The sequence below is a fragment of the Gadus macrocephalus genome, chromosome 18, assembly GCF_031168955.1.
Source record: "Gadus macrocephalus chromosome 18, ASM3116895v1".
Classification (NCBI taxonomy): Eukaryota; Metazoa; Chordata; class Actinopteri; order Gadiformes; family Gadidae; genus Gadus; species Gadus macrocephalus.
The window spans coordinates 15,777,759-15,792,452 of record NC_082399.1 but is presented as its reverse complement, the minus strand read 5'-3'; the positions used below and the strand labels follow the sequence as shown (position 1 = coordinate 15,792,452).

General features: G+C 49.2%; 1 protein-coding gene across 1 annotated transcript; it reads left to right on the top strand.

Moving 5' to 3' along the window:
- The first annotated feature begins 718 nt into the window (after positions 1-718).
- LOC132446224 (protein FAM171A2) lies at positions 719-14,445 on the top strand. The gene is made up of 8 exons (XM_060036391.1): positions 719-1,019; positions 2,667-2,894; positions 4,590-4,682; positions 5,546-5,698; positions 6,563-6,742; positions 8,306-8,419; positions 9,326-9,455; positions 10,786-14,445. Exons 1-8 carry the CDS (start codon positions 923-925, stop codon positions 12,251-12,253), a joined length of 2,463 nt encoding a protein of 820 aa, XP_059892374.1. The 5' UTR covers positions 719-922; the 3' UTR covers positions 12,254-14,445.
- Positions 14,446-14,694: the final 249 nt, after the last annotated feature.

The window sequence follows — 14,694 nt, the reverse complement described above, 5'->3', positions numbered from 1 at the left end:
TTATTTTCTCTCCATTGACACCCATTCATATTTTTCGATCTCATAGGTCCCATGAGCCCTACCGGAAGGGGCGTGACTTCGCCACTCTATTGCGCCGGATGCAAGATAGGGCCACATGTGTTGTTGGGTCAATAACATTTGTTAAACAATGTTCCTGCAAAGACTTCACACAGATTGATCACAGTTTAAAACAATTATAATTAGTTTTTAGAATTTCATAATGAATTGAATTGATTATGCTAAACTCCAAAACGTAGCTTTCAACACAGAGGTCACGTTTCCCTCAACATATTGTGTGATTATCTGCTGCCCCCTGGTGACGCAACACTCTAACAACAACCTTTTGAAAGAAAAACTGATTTATTCATTATTATTTATGGATCGATTCTCCTTAACCGTTGCAAACACCCGTCTCATAACTTAATACTATAACTCAAACACTTTTTCTTAGAAGCCTACAATATTGAGCATTGAATATTTTTAAGGAACTACTTGGTTCCACTTCTATTTAATTTACACTACATAACATAACAGTATGCAATAATATACTACACTTAATAATATTATATACAATTATATAATTGTAGGCCTATATGATTTTATCGTTGAATATAATGTTATGAAAACAAAAAAATGCAGTGGATATTATTAAAGCGGTGTCTGGTCGCTATTCCTGGTCCGACCACTGGACGACTCGAGACGGTTCCTGTTCTCACTACCAGAGGGCGGCAGAACCACCGTCTCCTCACCTCGACAATAAAAACAAGGCGAAACCTAAAGACGGGAGTCGGCAGCGTTTCTCCCGATATTCCTGCATCCATGAGTAGGCGTTCAGACCATGTCTGACTAGTCCTTGGATCACGATCGAGTAGGAATATGGACATCTGGCCGCTGACCTGGGACTAGAGATGTAGTCGCAAGGATGCCGGCCAACTCCATCTCTCGTTTGCTCCTCTTCGTCTCGTTCTCTGCGGTCTGGGAGGCGGCCGCCAAATCTCTTCCAGATCAGGGAGCGTTTGGTAAGATCGCCATATGGGGATGCAGCACAATGACAAGATGGGAGTGGTTGCGATCTTGTATTTTCTTTGTCGAAAAACATCCCGCCTCGTCACGAATCAGCGTTTATAAGCTTACGTGCATTGCTAATCGGCATTTCTAAGGAAGGGATGCGTCGACCACCCAGGTTACAAATGGGCTGCCGTGGGGTTTGGATCGCGATCGACCACAGATCAACACCTCATTAACATAAACTCAGTGCTGTTGTTCAAGGTGTTCGTGATGTGTGCGGCGCGAAGTCCAAAATGTGGGCCTGCTTGTCTGCTGGGTGTGTGGAAGGCTCCTGTCTCGATGACATGGGGCTGGGGGCAGCGAGACAGGGAGGCCCACTCCCCTTGTTCAGCTCCACCATCAGGCCTGGGAGCCTCTTCCTCTCTGACTGCAGAACGCGTCTGCTCATATGCCCATTGTGTCTATTGGTGTTCCAATATATTCATTATTGCACGCAAATGGTCGGTATATAACTGGGCTTCACCAGGACCCACGATAACGGTATCATGATGTGTGAACATCATGTACTGGTGTCGTTCTGAGACCGACCGAAGATCATTACAGCCTCTGCAGTGAAGAGACAGTGGAGCTTGAAGTTCTAGATCTACAGATTGGGAATGAAACAATGTATTTGTTTTTCTATTCGGCTGTCATTGTGTTTAAATGAAGAGCATGTTTTATAAAATTGAGCCCAACCAACCCTTATTTATGAAGTTGTGCTCGTTTTGCTTGACAGTTTGACAGCTGACTTGTGGTTCACACAAGCCTGAGCAAATCACAATCTTCTAAATGTATTGCCATCCGTTCTTTTTTAAAGGAAGAGATAAGATATGTTGTTAATTCTGATATCGATATCATATTGTATTTATTGTTATGATTATTATTATTAAGGCTTAAATATAGGGGGTTTGTTTGGTTGGACTCCAGGAAACGTTGGTTCATTTAAAGAGGCAGGAAGTCCTCCTTTCATTGCTCACAATAGACCCCTTATTGGAACACACACACACACACACACACACACACACACACACACACACACACACACACACACACACACACACACACACACACACACACACAGCTGCTGTTGGTCTCCTGTGGTGTTTGAGACGTTATTAGTCGTTGAAGTCATCAAGTACAGAGTATTCACACCATCTTGTTCAGACACACAGACAGACGTCTATCTAAATACAAAAACAGAAAGAGAGACAGACTTGCAAGGCAGACAAACAGACAGATATAAAGAACCCCTTCTCGTGGCTACCAGCCTCTCCATAGAAATATCCATGGTCTGACCCACATCCTGTTGTCTGGTGACATCCTGAGATCACCAGAGTGACACACAGGAAGGCTCCACCAGTGTGTGTGTGTGTGTGTGTGTTGGGGGGGGGGGGGGGGATGTAAGGTGTGAAAGAGTCCTGTTGATGCTGATGTACTGTGGCGTCGCGTGCAGCAGAACAGTGGTGCTGGTCGACAAACATCTCTGCTCTCGTTTCAATATCCCTCCTCAATGACAGGATGAGGGAGTACAGGGTAACAACCCCCTCTTGGTTTCCTTATATTTATCTGCCTCATCCTTTGGTACTGACAGGCACAAATTGTGTTTCCTTCTCTTGCAGATGTCCAAATACGGGTGCAGGTTTTCGACAACAGCGACCTTTCACCTTTGTCCGATGCTCAGGTGGTCGTCCATGGCAACCAGACTGTGCTGGCCTCCAGCAGGGCGGGGCCAGACGGCGTGCTCAGGGTCACCTTCCCCTACCGCCTAGCAACATGGGTCATCATCAGCGCCTCCAAGCAGGACTACGTCACCAACTCCGTACCGTGGCACTCCGGCAGGGTCCCCCGTAAGTCATCCTGGTCACCTGACCTCCGCCTGGTCACCTGACCTCCGCCTGGTCCCCGGACCCTACATGACACATTGACCCCCTGGGCAAGGGAGGTTTGATGGTTAAAAGGAATGTTGTATCCAATATGCTTTGTAATTAGATGTCGTTACAATGGGTGCAACCAATGGTGGTGGCCACACTCCACCTAGGTGGGGGCCACACTCCACCTAGGTGGGGGCCACACTCCATCTAGTTGGGGGCCACCCTTCACCTAGGTGGGGGCCACACTCCACCTAGGTGACCTCTATTGGGCCCCTCCAGACGAGGACGCAGGGTGGTTCATGTTGAAAGACGAAGTTCTATTGTAAAAGTGTATAGGTAATGATACCTGGCTTGGTGCTCCGTGCTGCCATGTATGAGAACTCTCCCTGTGTTTGTGGCGATGCTCCTCTGGCTAAACCCGTCACCCATTGGTTACTCAATGTGCAACAGCTGTGCAGCCTCAGCCAGCCCCAAAGGCCAGTCAGAGAGGTGAGGCTGCTGAAACCAGCCATCATACACACACACACACACACACACACACACACACACACACACACACACACACACACACACACACACACACACACACACACACACACACACACACACACACACACACACACACACACACACTCCAACAAATGCGTTTAGCATCCCTTTGCTGTGTTTCTTCTCTGCTGCCTGCGCACTCACGGCACGCTAGCCGGAGAACAGGTGAGGCCCCAGGCTCCTCGCTCGGTGCACTGCCGCCGTGGTCTCCTGTCCTGGAGTCGGCGGGGTCGGCAGGCAGCGGACCATAAAGCTTGGGTCGGGCGGACTCTGCTTCTCTCTTTTGTAGTCAGAACACGGTTTCCTCCTCCCATCGGCCATGACGCCACAGCTACAGTACGGGCCTGTTGACCTGGAGGTCGTGCATTAGATTCAAAACAACAAACAACAACAAATGGATGTTAGGTTTAGATGTGAGGTTAAGGTTTAGGACCGGACATGTAAGAGGAAAACCAAATATAAAACAGCTTTCAATGAAACGTGCTGGAGAGGGTAACATAAACTTTCTTACCTAAATTCACAAAGTTTAAAAACATAGCACAAGATGTAAATATGGGCCCACATTGCCCTCTTTAGGTCAAAAGGCAGCAATCTTCAGTAACCAGGTGACATCATGCACACAGCCTGGCTGCACCCCCCCACTGAAGGGAGAGACCGTGGAACAGGAACATCCATAAAGCCCCATCCCTGAATCTAAAGAAAGTGGAACAACCTGAATGGAACCACAACGCATGTTTGACCACTTTGATGGCTTAGAGCTGGGGCGTGCTCACACAGGGGACTCGGTTTACCGTGGGGTCACGGTGGGGATGGGGGGGGAAAGCCATGCATGGGGGGAGCGGTCAGCAGACAGGGGTGTAGCGTCGGAGCGGGCGACAGTAGCTAAGGAGGTAGAGTGGGTTGACGTCTCCTCCTCACCGAGCGTCGAGGTGTCCCTGAGCGAGACAACTCTGCCTCACTGCTCCTGACGGGCTGGCTGTCGCCCCGCGCGGTCGACTCCGCCGTCGGTGTGTGAATGTGTGCGTTTAACCGTTGTAAGTCACTTTGGATAAAAGCGTCTACAAAATCCCCCAAAATGTAAATGTAGTGGAGGAGGCCCTGAGGATGTGTGCGTTGTTGCAGTGTACGCCGCCGTCAGCCTGTACCTGCTGGCCCAGCGTCCCGGGACCCTCATCCTGTACGACGATGTCCTGCAGGTCCTCGCCGGCTCTCCAGGTAAACCCCTCACGCCCCCATCGCCATCGGGGTGAGTGATAACCCGACTATGAGAAGTGTAATTCATGAGTACTTAAACTAGCGGTTCTAGCATGTGTGTCAGCAGTGTATGTTGTGTTTTTTGAGAGCTTTCAGATATTGAGAGGCTTACATTTTCTTTCAATTGGAAAAGCTGCTCCTATTGATCCTTGTCGTGGGCCCTGCCCACAAAGCCTCTCCCCTTTACCGACACACACAAACAAAGCTCCTTGTGGCCTCTGGAGAGACTATTAAATGAATGATTAGTCAGTTGAAGTCCTTTCTCTTTGAGAGTGTCTTTTGGATGTTTGTCCCGACTCCGAGATCCCGCCGCTACCAACGTCCGCCCGGCCGGGCGGACAACCATCCTCCCACGAGTGCCGGCCTGATACTGTCCTCCCAGTAGCGCCGGCTCCTCCCCTTTAGCGCCGGCTCCTCCCCTTTAGCGCCGGCTCCTCCCCAGTAGCGCCGGCTCCTCCCCAGTAGCACCGGCTCCTCCCCTTTAGCGCCGGCTCCTCCCCAGTAGCGCCGGCTCCTCCCCTTTAGCGCCGGCTCCTCCCCAGTAGCGCCTGCCCCTCCCCTTTAGCGCCGGCTCCTCCCCTTTAGCGCCGGCTCCTCCCCTTTAGCGCCGGCTCCTCCCCTTTAGCGCCGGCTCCTCCCCTTTAGCGCCGGCTCCTCCCCAGTAGCACCGGCTCCTCCCCAGTAGCGCCGACTCCTCCCCAGTAGCGCCGGCTCCTCCCCAGTAGCGCCGGCTCCTCCCCTTTAGCGCCGGCTCCTCCCCTTTAGCGCCGGCTCCTCCCCAGTAGCGCCGGCTCCCTCCAGCCTGACGTCTGTGTCCTCCCCAGGTGCTCGGAACCAGCCTCTGGTGCAGGTGCCGAGGAGGTCGCTGCCCGCGGCCTCCAACTCCACGGCCCTGTCGGCCATGCTGACGGTGGCCCGCAGCCAGTACGAGATGGGGGGGTTCCCCTACCTGCTGGGCCAGGAGACCAACGGCTCCGGTAGGCTTCGCTGGACACTGTCGCGGCGGAGGAGGTAGAGCGGGTCGGCTGGTAACCGGAAGGTTCCTAGTTCGATCCCCGGCTCCTCCTCCTGTCACCCTGACTGCTCCCGACGGGCTGGCTGTCGCCTTGAATGGTTGACTCCGCCGTGTGTGTGTGTGTGTGTGTGTGTGTGTGTGTGTGTGTGTGTGTGTGTGTGTGTGTGTGTGTGTGTGTGTGTGTGTGTGTGTGTGTGTGTGTGTGTGTGTGTGTGTGTGTGTGAGAATGTAAGGAAGTATTGTAAAGCGCTTTGAGTGGCCACTGGTTAGGAAAGAGCTGTATAAATGCAGTCCATTTAGCATTTACGTTTTGTTGTGTACTGCGGCCTGGGAGTCAGTGTAGTGCTGTGATTCTGCACATTCCCTCAGTGGCGTGGCTTTGATTCTATTTGGCTCAGTTGGCGCAGCGCTGTGTGCCCATCGCCTGCGGTGTCGTAGTGGGCACTGCTCCACGTCCTTCTGCACACCCAGCGTGGGCCACAGCCTTCCAACAGACCAGTGGATCAGTATGGGTTCACACATACGGCCACGCTGTCTTATGAATTTAAATGATGTTTCAATCACAACGTTTTGTGTGCAGATTCGGCGGACGTATAAACCGAATCCACAGATTGAGCTGCTACTTCTGCAAATGTCACAAGCGTTTTTTAAGATGTCAGCGCCATGCAAAAGTTTTTATCAATGATGTCATATCTATAGCTGCGTGTTTACTTCGAGCAGCTAGCTTTGTACTGCTTTGATGCCTGATGAAGGTCTAGCGGACCGATCGGATGGCTCGCCCTGCAACGGGTAGTCTAAATGATCAACTCGATCCAATGTTGTGTAGGGGTGGACACCGGGTGGACGGAGCTAACAGCGCTAGCCGTGGTCAGCGTGCAGCTGTACGATAAAGATGGAGGCCCCATCCAGGTGACCGACCCCATCCAGGTCAGCGTGCCGCTCCCCGCCGACACCGGCAACCGGATGGCCACCAGCATACCCTCTTGGACATACCGGGCCAGCACAGGTACCCCCCTACAACACAGTGGTACCCCCTACAACAGGGCTACCAGGTACACCCTACAACAGGGCTACCAGGAACACCCTACAACACTGAGGAGGGCTACCAGGTTCACCCTACAACACTGAGGAGGGCTATTGATATATTGATATTCTCACAGAGCACTTCTCTTACTCACTAACAGCTGACCAGTGTCTTTGGCTCGTCTAACATATTACCCTAAAATGATAGCTCTTAATTCCTTCCTGCAGCCCCTTTAAATCGTACTCCTATACCTTATCGACATTTGCCTTCACTGATTATAATTTATACTGTACCTATGATTTCATTTCAAACATTTCACCCTAAATGTCAAAGAGGACATGAGGATATTCATTCCAACTGATTCGGGATTTACTTGGTCTCATGTTGGTAGAGTTCTCAAGTTTTCCCAGTAGCGAACCGTGACTCTTTAAACTCGGCCCTCTGACCCCCCCTTCCCTGTCGCCGTGACCTCTCTATAGTATTGCAAAAGTTACCATGTGACAATTCCAGCTCGGAATTGACATTAATACGCAAGTCCAGCCTTAGCACTGCAACGAGCAAACAGCACGGAGAGAGTGCGTTATCACCAAATCTAAAAACAGCTATCTCTTAAAAATAAAATCCTCCTGCAAATAATTGCATTATCACACAAGCTGTGTGTGCACTTCAGCAGAACATATATATATATATATATATATATATATATATATATATATATATATATATATATATATATATATATATATATATATATATATATATATATATATATATATATATATATATATATATATATATATATATATAGACAACGCCCTGGGGTGCAGAGTGCATTGTAGCCGACAAATCAGACACCCACAGTGATGCTTTTGCTTCTCGATGATCTCGCCATCCACGGGTATCGTGATAGTTGGTGGAGTTGAAATGCCTTTTCAAATGCATTATTTATTTTTTTGGACCAATTGTAGCTCTGGTTTGTGTCTTCCTGTTATTAAATTATTTTTTTTTATTAAAACTTAACCTAGAAAATGGAGCAGAAACTAGCGGTTACGTTACTGGCAGCGGCTGACATCGTGAAGTCATCCAAGTCACGCCCGATAAACTGTGGTCCAGTTTATTGGAATTGTGTCCCTGACAGCTGACTGAACATTTAGAGGGAAGATATCATTGGTCAATTTTACTGTCATTTGAAATTACTCTCATTAAATCCCTAATACGCTTCCTCTATAGCGGGCCAACCAATCAAAGAGCTGAATAGCGTTTGGCTTCCCAACAACTGCAGAGTCAGCAGCATTCTGACAAAAGGGCTTCTTTCATTTAACCCTTCACGTTCCATCACAAATCGAATGGGCCGTTTTGAAGGGTTAACTTTCTCGGAAACACTTTTGTTCATATGTTGTTTGTCAAAAGATATAATTATATAACAAAACCCTCTGGCTCTGGCGGCCTCCCCGCGTGTTTTATCACCTTGTGTTCTTCATGAACCGGTTTGGTTGTGTGATTGTGGTTTGGTTGTGTGATTGTGGTTTGGTTGTGTTTGTCCAGGCCTGTGGATACGCAACGGGACCGGCTACATCAAGAAGGAGGGCTCCCAGTTCATCTGGACGCTGGTGGTTCCCAGTATGGGCTACTGGCTGGCCGCGTTCCCCTCATCCTCAGGTACCGAAGCTGGTTTCAGAAATCTGAGCCGCTGAACAGATGTAAATGGTTTAGCATTCGTTGAACATCCAGTTAGCAGTCATTTAAACACCCTGGTTAACATCTGGTTAGTATTTTGTGTCCGGCTAAGCATCTGGGGCCTCATTCACCAATATCTTCTTAAGAATCTTCTTAGATTCTTTCTTAAGTTCTTCTTAAGAAGAAGAAGAAGAAGAAGAAGGAGACAACACAACCATGCCAACATGTCGAGTTTTCGTAGGATTTGTTCTTACCTAAGAAAAAAATTCATGAATGCCACAATCTTCGTAAGTAGGACTTAAGAACAAATTTGTTCAAGAACGGTTCGTGAATGAGGCCCCTGGTTACTATCTTGTTATCTTGAGGATGGCATCAGTAAGCATCTGGTAAACATCAAGTTAGCATTATTCTTCCAACAAGCCCTGGTTCACACGGCTTGACATCATTTGATGTTGTAGCCCTTTATCTAACCTTTGTTCCAATTGTATTCAACCTCTTTTTATTCAGGTATGACTCTTTGAGGTTGTGCATCTCTTTTGCATGGCTGACATGGCCAAATTGTACACACAGTCAATTCCTCAGCAATATCTCCTGCTCCTAAGTCCTGAAACCCAGATGCTGAGATTAAGATAACTTCATTCAACGTGAGGGAAATTATCACTCACACATTGCTCTGTTCAGAGATAGAAACCTAATAGTTATTATGTAGAATATAAATCCAATAAGAAAATAAATAAATAAACAGTGAATAAATATATATATATATATATATATATATATATATATATATATATATATATATATATATATATATATATATATATATGAAGTGGCTGCTGGGGGGTCTGGTGTTCTGAGGGTCTTTTCACCTTAGCCTCTGCGTTGCAGGGTTTGGTCTCCTGGGGCACCCTGGCCTGAGGGACATCAGCACCTACCACACCCTGTTCCTGCTCTGCATCCTGGGCTCCCTGGTGCTGCTGGTGCTCATCCTGCTCTGTGTGCTGCTCTACTACTGCAGGTGAGGAGAGCCCCTACCTCCACCCCCTAACCCTAACCCTACCTCCACCCCCTAACCCTACCTCCACCCCGTAACCCTACCTCCACCCCCTAACCCTAACCCTACCTTCACCCCCTAACCCTACCTCCACCCCCTAACCCTACCTCCACCCCCTAACCCTACCTTCAGCCCCTAACCCTACCTCCACCCCCTAACCCTACCTCCACCCCCTAACCCTAACCCTACCTTCACCCCCTAACCCTACCTCCACCCCCTAACCCTACCTCCACCCCCTAACCCTACCTTCAGCCCCTAACCCTACCTCCACCCCCTAACCCTACCTCCACCCCCTAACCCTAACCCTACCTTCACCCCCTAACCCTACCTCCACCCCCTAACCCTACCTCCACCCCCTAACCCTACCTTCAGCCCCTAACCCTACCTCCACCCCCTAACCCTACCTCCACCCCCTAACCCTAACCCTACCTTCACCCCCTAACCCTACCTTCACCCCCTAACCCTACCTCCACCCCCAAACCCTACCTTCAGCCCCTAACCCTAACCCTACCTTCACCCCCTAACCCTACCTTCACCCCCTAACCCTACCTTTACCCCCTAACCCTACCTTCACCCCCTAACCCTACCTTCACCCCCTAACCCTACCTTCACCCCCTAACCCTACCTTCACCCCCTAACCCTACCTCCACCCCCTAACCCTACCTTCACCCCCTAACCCTACCTTCTGCTCTCCTCAATCATGCATCACATGGCCCCTATGTGACTGCCTGATGTGATGTGGATCTGCTTTAATGAGCCATTAGTGGCATCACAAGTACGAGACGTCCGGCCAGATGAGTGGCTGATGGATCCCCCGACCAGGTGGTTCAGTGCGCTGGTTAGGCTGGTCTTCTGGGGGCCCATGTATGATTAAACGCCTTATCCTCATCGCACCTGGTGCTAAAATGTCGGGCTCTATAGCAAGCTGGGATATTTATAGAGATGTTATCTACATATCTATTAATAGATACAGAGTCCACAACATAGGCTCTTGTGGAGTCTGTGTTGCGGTCATGCAGCGAGAGCCTGGTGAGACTTGGCCATCAAATCTTTGACTTGGTGGGGAGAGGCTATGCTGTCCTTTGATCAGGAACTCGTCAACCATTCAACTGACTTCATTGACACAGACAGGGTGATTACCCTGTCTGCATCTCAGAAAGCTTGTTACTATGAGCACTCTGATGATAAGCTGTCCCCAATGAAAAGGTTAGTCTGGAGCCCGGACTTTAGGTTTGATTGTAGCTCTGGCATTGCTAAAACCTCCTTCAATCCTTTTTTTTTTTTTACCTTTTAGACGGAAGTGTCTGAAACCACGTCGACAGCAAGGCAAGCCCCACAACTCCAACCTGAACGGCGGCAAGCGCGACCAAGGCACGTCCACCTCCCACCTGAACCTGATCTGCGGCGGCCACGCCGAGTCCGGCAGCGCGGGGGACATCAGCAAATCCGAGTTATCTCCGTCTCAAGAGTACCAGAGCTCCAGGGACGACTTCGCCAAGCACATCCCAGCACACAAGCTGCGCCAGTCCAAGGGCAAGAACGCCTCGGGGCCGCAGAGGGGGGAGAGCTTCCCCATGAAGGTGACCCGGGCCACCGAGACCAACAACCTGGACAACCCCCTCCTCCACGACGACAAGGAGCCGGAACACTACCGCCACCACAACGCCAACGACAACCAGGGCTACGCTTCGGACCCCCCCTCGCCCCCCAGGTTCCAGGGCTACATGCCCAGCCAGGGCGACAAGCCCCCAGAGTACTCTGCGGCGGCGGACAACCTCAAGAGGCCCACGTCCCTCAACACCCAGCCGGGCCAGATCATCTTCTGCAGCTCCATCGACCAGATGAAGGAGAACATGTACCGCAGCATGGTGCCCACGCTCGTCATCCCCGCCCACTACATGCGCATGTCCTCCGACTTCTCCGGGAGGGCCGACGGCAAGGACCAGAAGGACCAGGACAAGGACGCGCACATGGGAGGGGGAGGCCCGCAGCACCACCACCACCACCACCACTCCCAGAAGCAGGGCCAGCAGCAGCACCACGGCGGCTCCCAGGGCGACGACTCGGAGGAGCCCAGCTGGGCCTCGGACTCGTCCGGCGGGCCGATGACCATCCCGGTGCTCTTCAACGACTCCACCATGGCCCAGATGAACGGGGAGCTGCAGGCCATGACGGAGAAGAAGCTCCTGGAGTTCGGGGTGAAGCAGCACCCCCGGGCCTGGTTCATCTCCCTGGACGGACGGAACAACGCCCACGTGCGCCACTCCTACATCGACGCCGGCAACGACCTCAGCGGCGGAGGGATGCTGTTTGCCGGTGGTGCCGGCAGTAACCTCCGGGATAACCTGGAGCCGCCCATGGAAGCCCTGGAACGCAAGGCGGCCGCCAACCGGAAGGCGAAGGACGATCGCTGGGGGACCGGGGGAAGGAGGGGGCAGGGGATGGGAGGAGGAGGTGGCGGCGGCGGTGTTGGCGAGGGGAAGACCTACTCCAAACTGGCCTACCCGGATCACAGCGAGCCCGGCGGCAGCCAGGGGCGCCCGGTGTCACCTGAGGAAAACTCTCTGACCCCTCTGCTGGATGAAGGGCCTTCCTCCCGCCGGGGGCGTAGCCGTGGCAACAGCAGCAGCCGCAGCAGCGACAACCGCCGCGACTCCATGACCAGCCCCGAGGACGACTCGGAAGATAAGGATGGGAACAAGAAGAGCCCCTGGCAGAAGATTGAGGACAGGCCCTTGATGGTCTTCCACCCCAAGAAGTAAACCGTGTGGGTGTTGGAGCTCCTCCCACCCTCTATTACTAGATGATATATTAAGAGACAGTCCTTCCACTCCCAGCTACGGAGGTAGATCACGTTAAGCACAATCAGGATGGATAGGAGGATGTGGATCTTTAGTTCCAGTGCTTGGCCTCTCTCATAGTCCCACCATCTCCCAGACGGTCTACGTACATTTCACGGGACTGATTTTAAATTGTGTTTCCTTAACATTTAAAATCAAGGTCTGAGCCATTGTATATGCTGACTTTGGAAAGAGCCATTTTCAGAGAAAAACAGTAGAAAGTTAGGAGATTTTAAAGCACTTAATAGTACTAAGAATTTGACTGAATGAGTCCAGTATTTGAAAGTGGATGACTATTTTCTAGAGGAATGATAGAGACTGATAGGATTGAACCACCTTATCGAGTTGTATCCCAACTACTGAAACCCCAAATTTAACACGTACTATCTGTATTGAATCCAATCCATTAATCAACTGTACTTTCCCCATACGTCAATGGAACATGAGTGAACTCTAACTGTGTTGTGTTGTCCTTATCTTCTAAGCTGTGTTTATGTATTGGAATACATTTGTAGTTATTGAAATAACATTGAATTTCATATCAGATTATTTTAGTCATAACTGTTGTTACACTTGCCCTCTATAGTTACGCCAAAATATCACTTCTCTGCCTTTTTTCCTAGCAGACAGACACGTTTCTCTTAATGTTGTCGTGTAAATAGATTTTCCTTTTTGGGATACCAGTTTGCATGCATATGAATGTATGAAACCAGTCAAAGGCACTGGACACCCTCCACCCATTATCTGGGCCTCTGGGGTTGACCACCACCACCGTCACCACCTTCTGAAAGGCTAAGGATGAGGAAGAGGAGGAAGAGTTTCACGGTGTGGAGGAACAGCCAGCTGAAGGAGGAAGACCTTTAGACAGTCTGTCGGCTTGTGCCATTTTTTCCTCCAAGTGCCTTCTTCCGCCACTTAGGACTGAGGCGTTGTCCTTCAACACACACCGTCGTGTACGCTGGTGCATCTCCAACTCACCCGTCGCCAAACCAAGAAGCACACTGCAGAGCGCCGACAGCAACACGCCTTACTCTGGGGAGTGAGTGAGCCTTCCACATTGACCACAAAATACACATTTTACACCCGATGTAACATTCATACTTTCCTCTACCTTACCACTTTTCCACCTTGTAAATGATACGATTTGGACGTCATGAGATTCAATGTATATGATGAAGTATGTGCATGTAATATGTAGAAGACTGTTTTTAATTCTTTTTTTTATTAACCAGGACATGTCGGCACAGATGTTGATGCGGCATTGCATTCTGTAGTTGAGTTAGATAAAAAAATAGATCGAGTTTCCCTCGGTTAGCCAACAAAGTTCACTTCCGGTCGTTAATGTTTACAACAATCCCATCCTTACCACAACCCCTACTGGGTCATCAACGTACACCTAATATTCATAACTCACTATGGTGTCCTGACCATCCCCTACTGGGTCATCAACGTACACCTAATATTCATAACTCACTATGGTGTCCTGACCATCCCCTGCTGGGTCATCAACGTACACCTAATATTCATAACTCACTATGGTGGGGGGAATTAATGAAATACAAGTTGTTCATTCATTTTTACTTGAATGTTAATAGTGAGATTTCTAAAACAAAGTTTGAAATGGGTATGGTCCTACTCCGTCCTGCTGTAAAATACTTTATTATCTTATCGCTATTTGGGTTGTGAAGTCGCGGCTTTTCTTTGTCGTTGTGGCTGGTTTAGTATTTAATGAGAAATGTATTCTCAGTAGAGTTTTTTCCCCATATCTTTAAACTGTTAACTATTGACAATTTAATTGTTAATTCAATACAAGTGATTAAAAGTTACAAGGAAAATGTGGAACTAAACCCTGCAGGGCATATTGATAATAGATCTGCTGTTGAGTTGTAGTTGTGGTCCATGTGGAGGCTGAGGAGGCTGACCTCATGGGTGGACCATCACTAAACCCTGCAGCGCATAGGGATCATATGCTGTTGTAGTGGTCCATGGGGGCTGGAGGAGGCTAACTTTATGTGTGGATCATCAGTTCATAAACCTGTCGGTTGTTTGTAAAATGTAAAACAATTATTTCTGTACTTGAGAAAAAGTAGAAATAAAAACAATCTTTCCACTTCTGTCTTGACTGATGTGGTGATCACTCATTTGTACTTTGTTATACTCCTACGGGAAATAAACCATTTACTGTAACGTTGGTATTAATAATCAGTTCAATCATGATCCTAACTTATCATCAAGTCTTCTGAGACTTGATGATAAATGTTTTTGCGAAATTGTCGATTTGTAAATAAAATAAAAACGCAAATATACCAAACGAGTCCAACAGTGTTGACACGAAGTATCGCAGTACTCATAATATTTTAAAA

Coding starts and splice junctions, on each gene's coding strand:
- LOC132446224 (XM_060036391.1), top strand. CDS start 923: ATGCCGGCCAACTCCATCTCTCGTTTGCTCCTCTTCGTCTCGTTCTCT. Junction 5,699..6,562: donor CCAGGAGACCAACGGCTCCG/GTAGGCTTCGCT, acceptor AATGTTGTGTAG/GGGTGGACACCGGGTGGACG. Junction 9,456..10,785: donor GTGCTGCTCTACTACTGCAG/GTGAGGAGAGCC, acceptor TTTACCTTTTAG/ACGGAAGTGTCTGAAACCAC.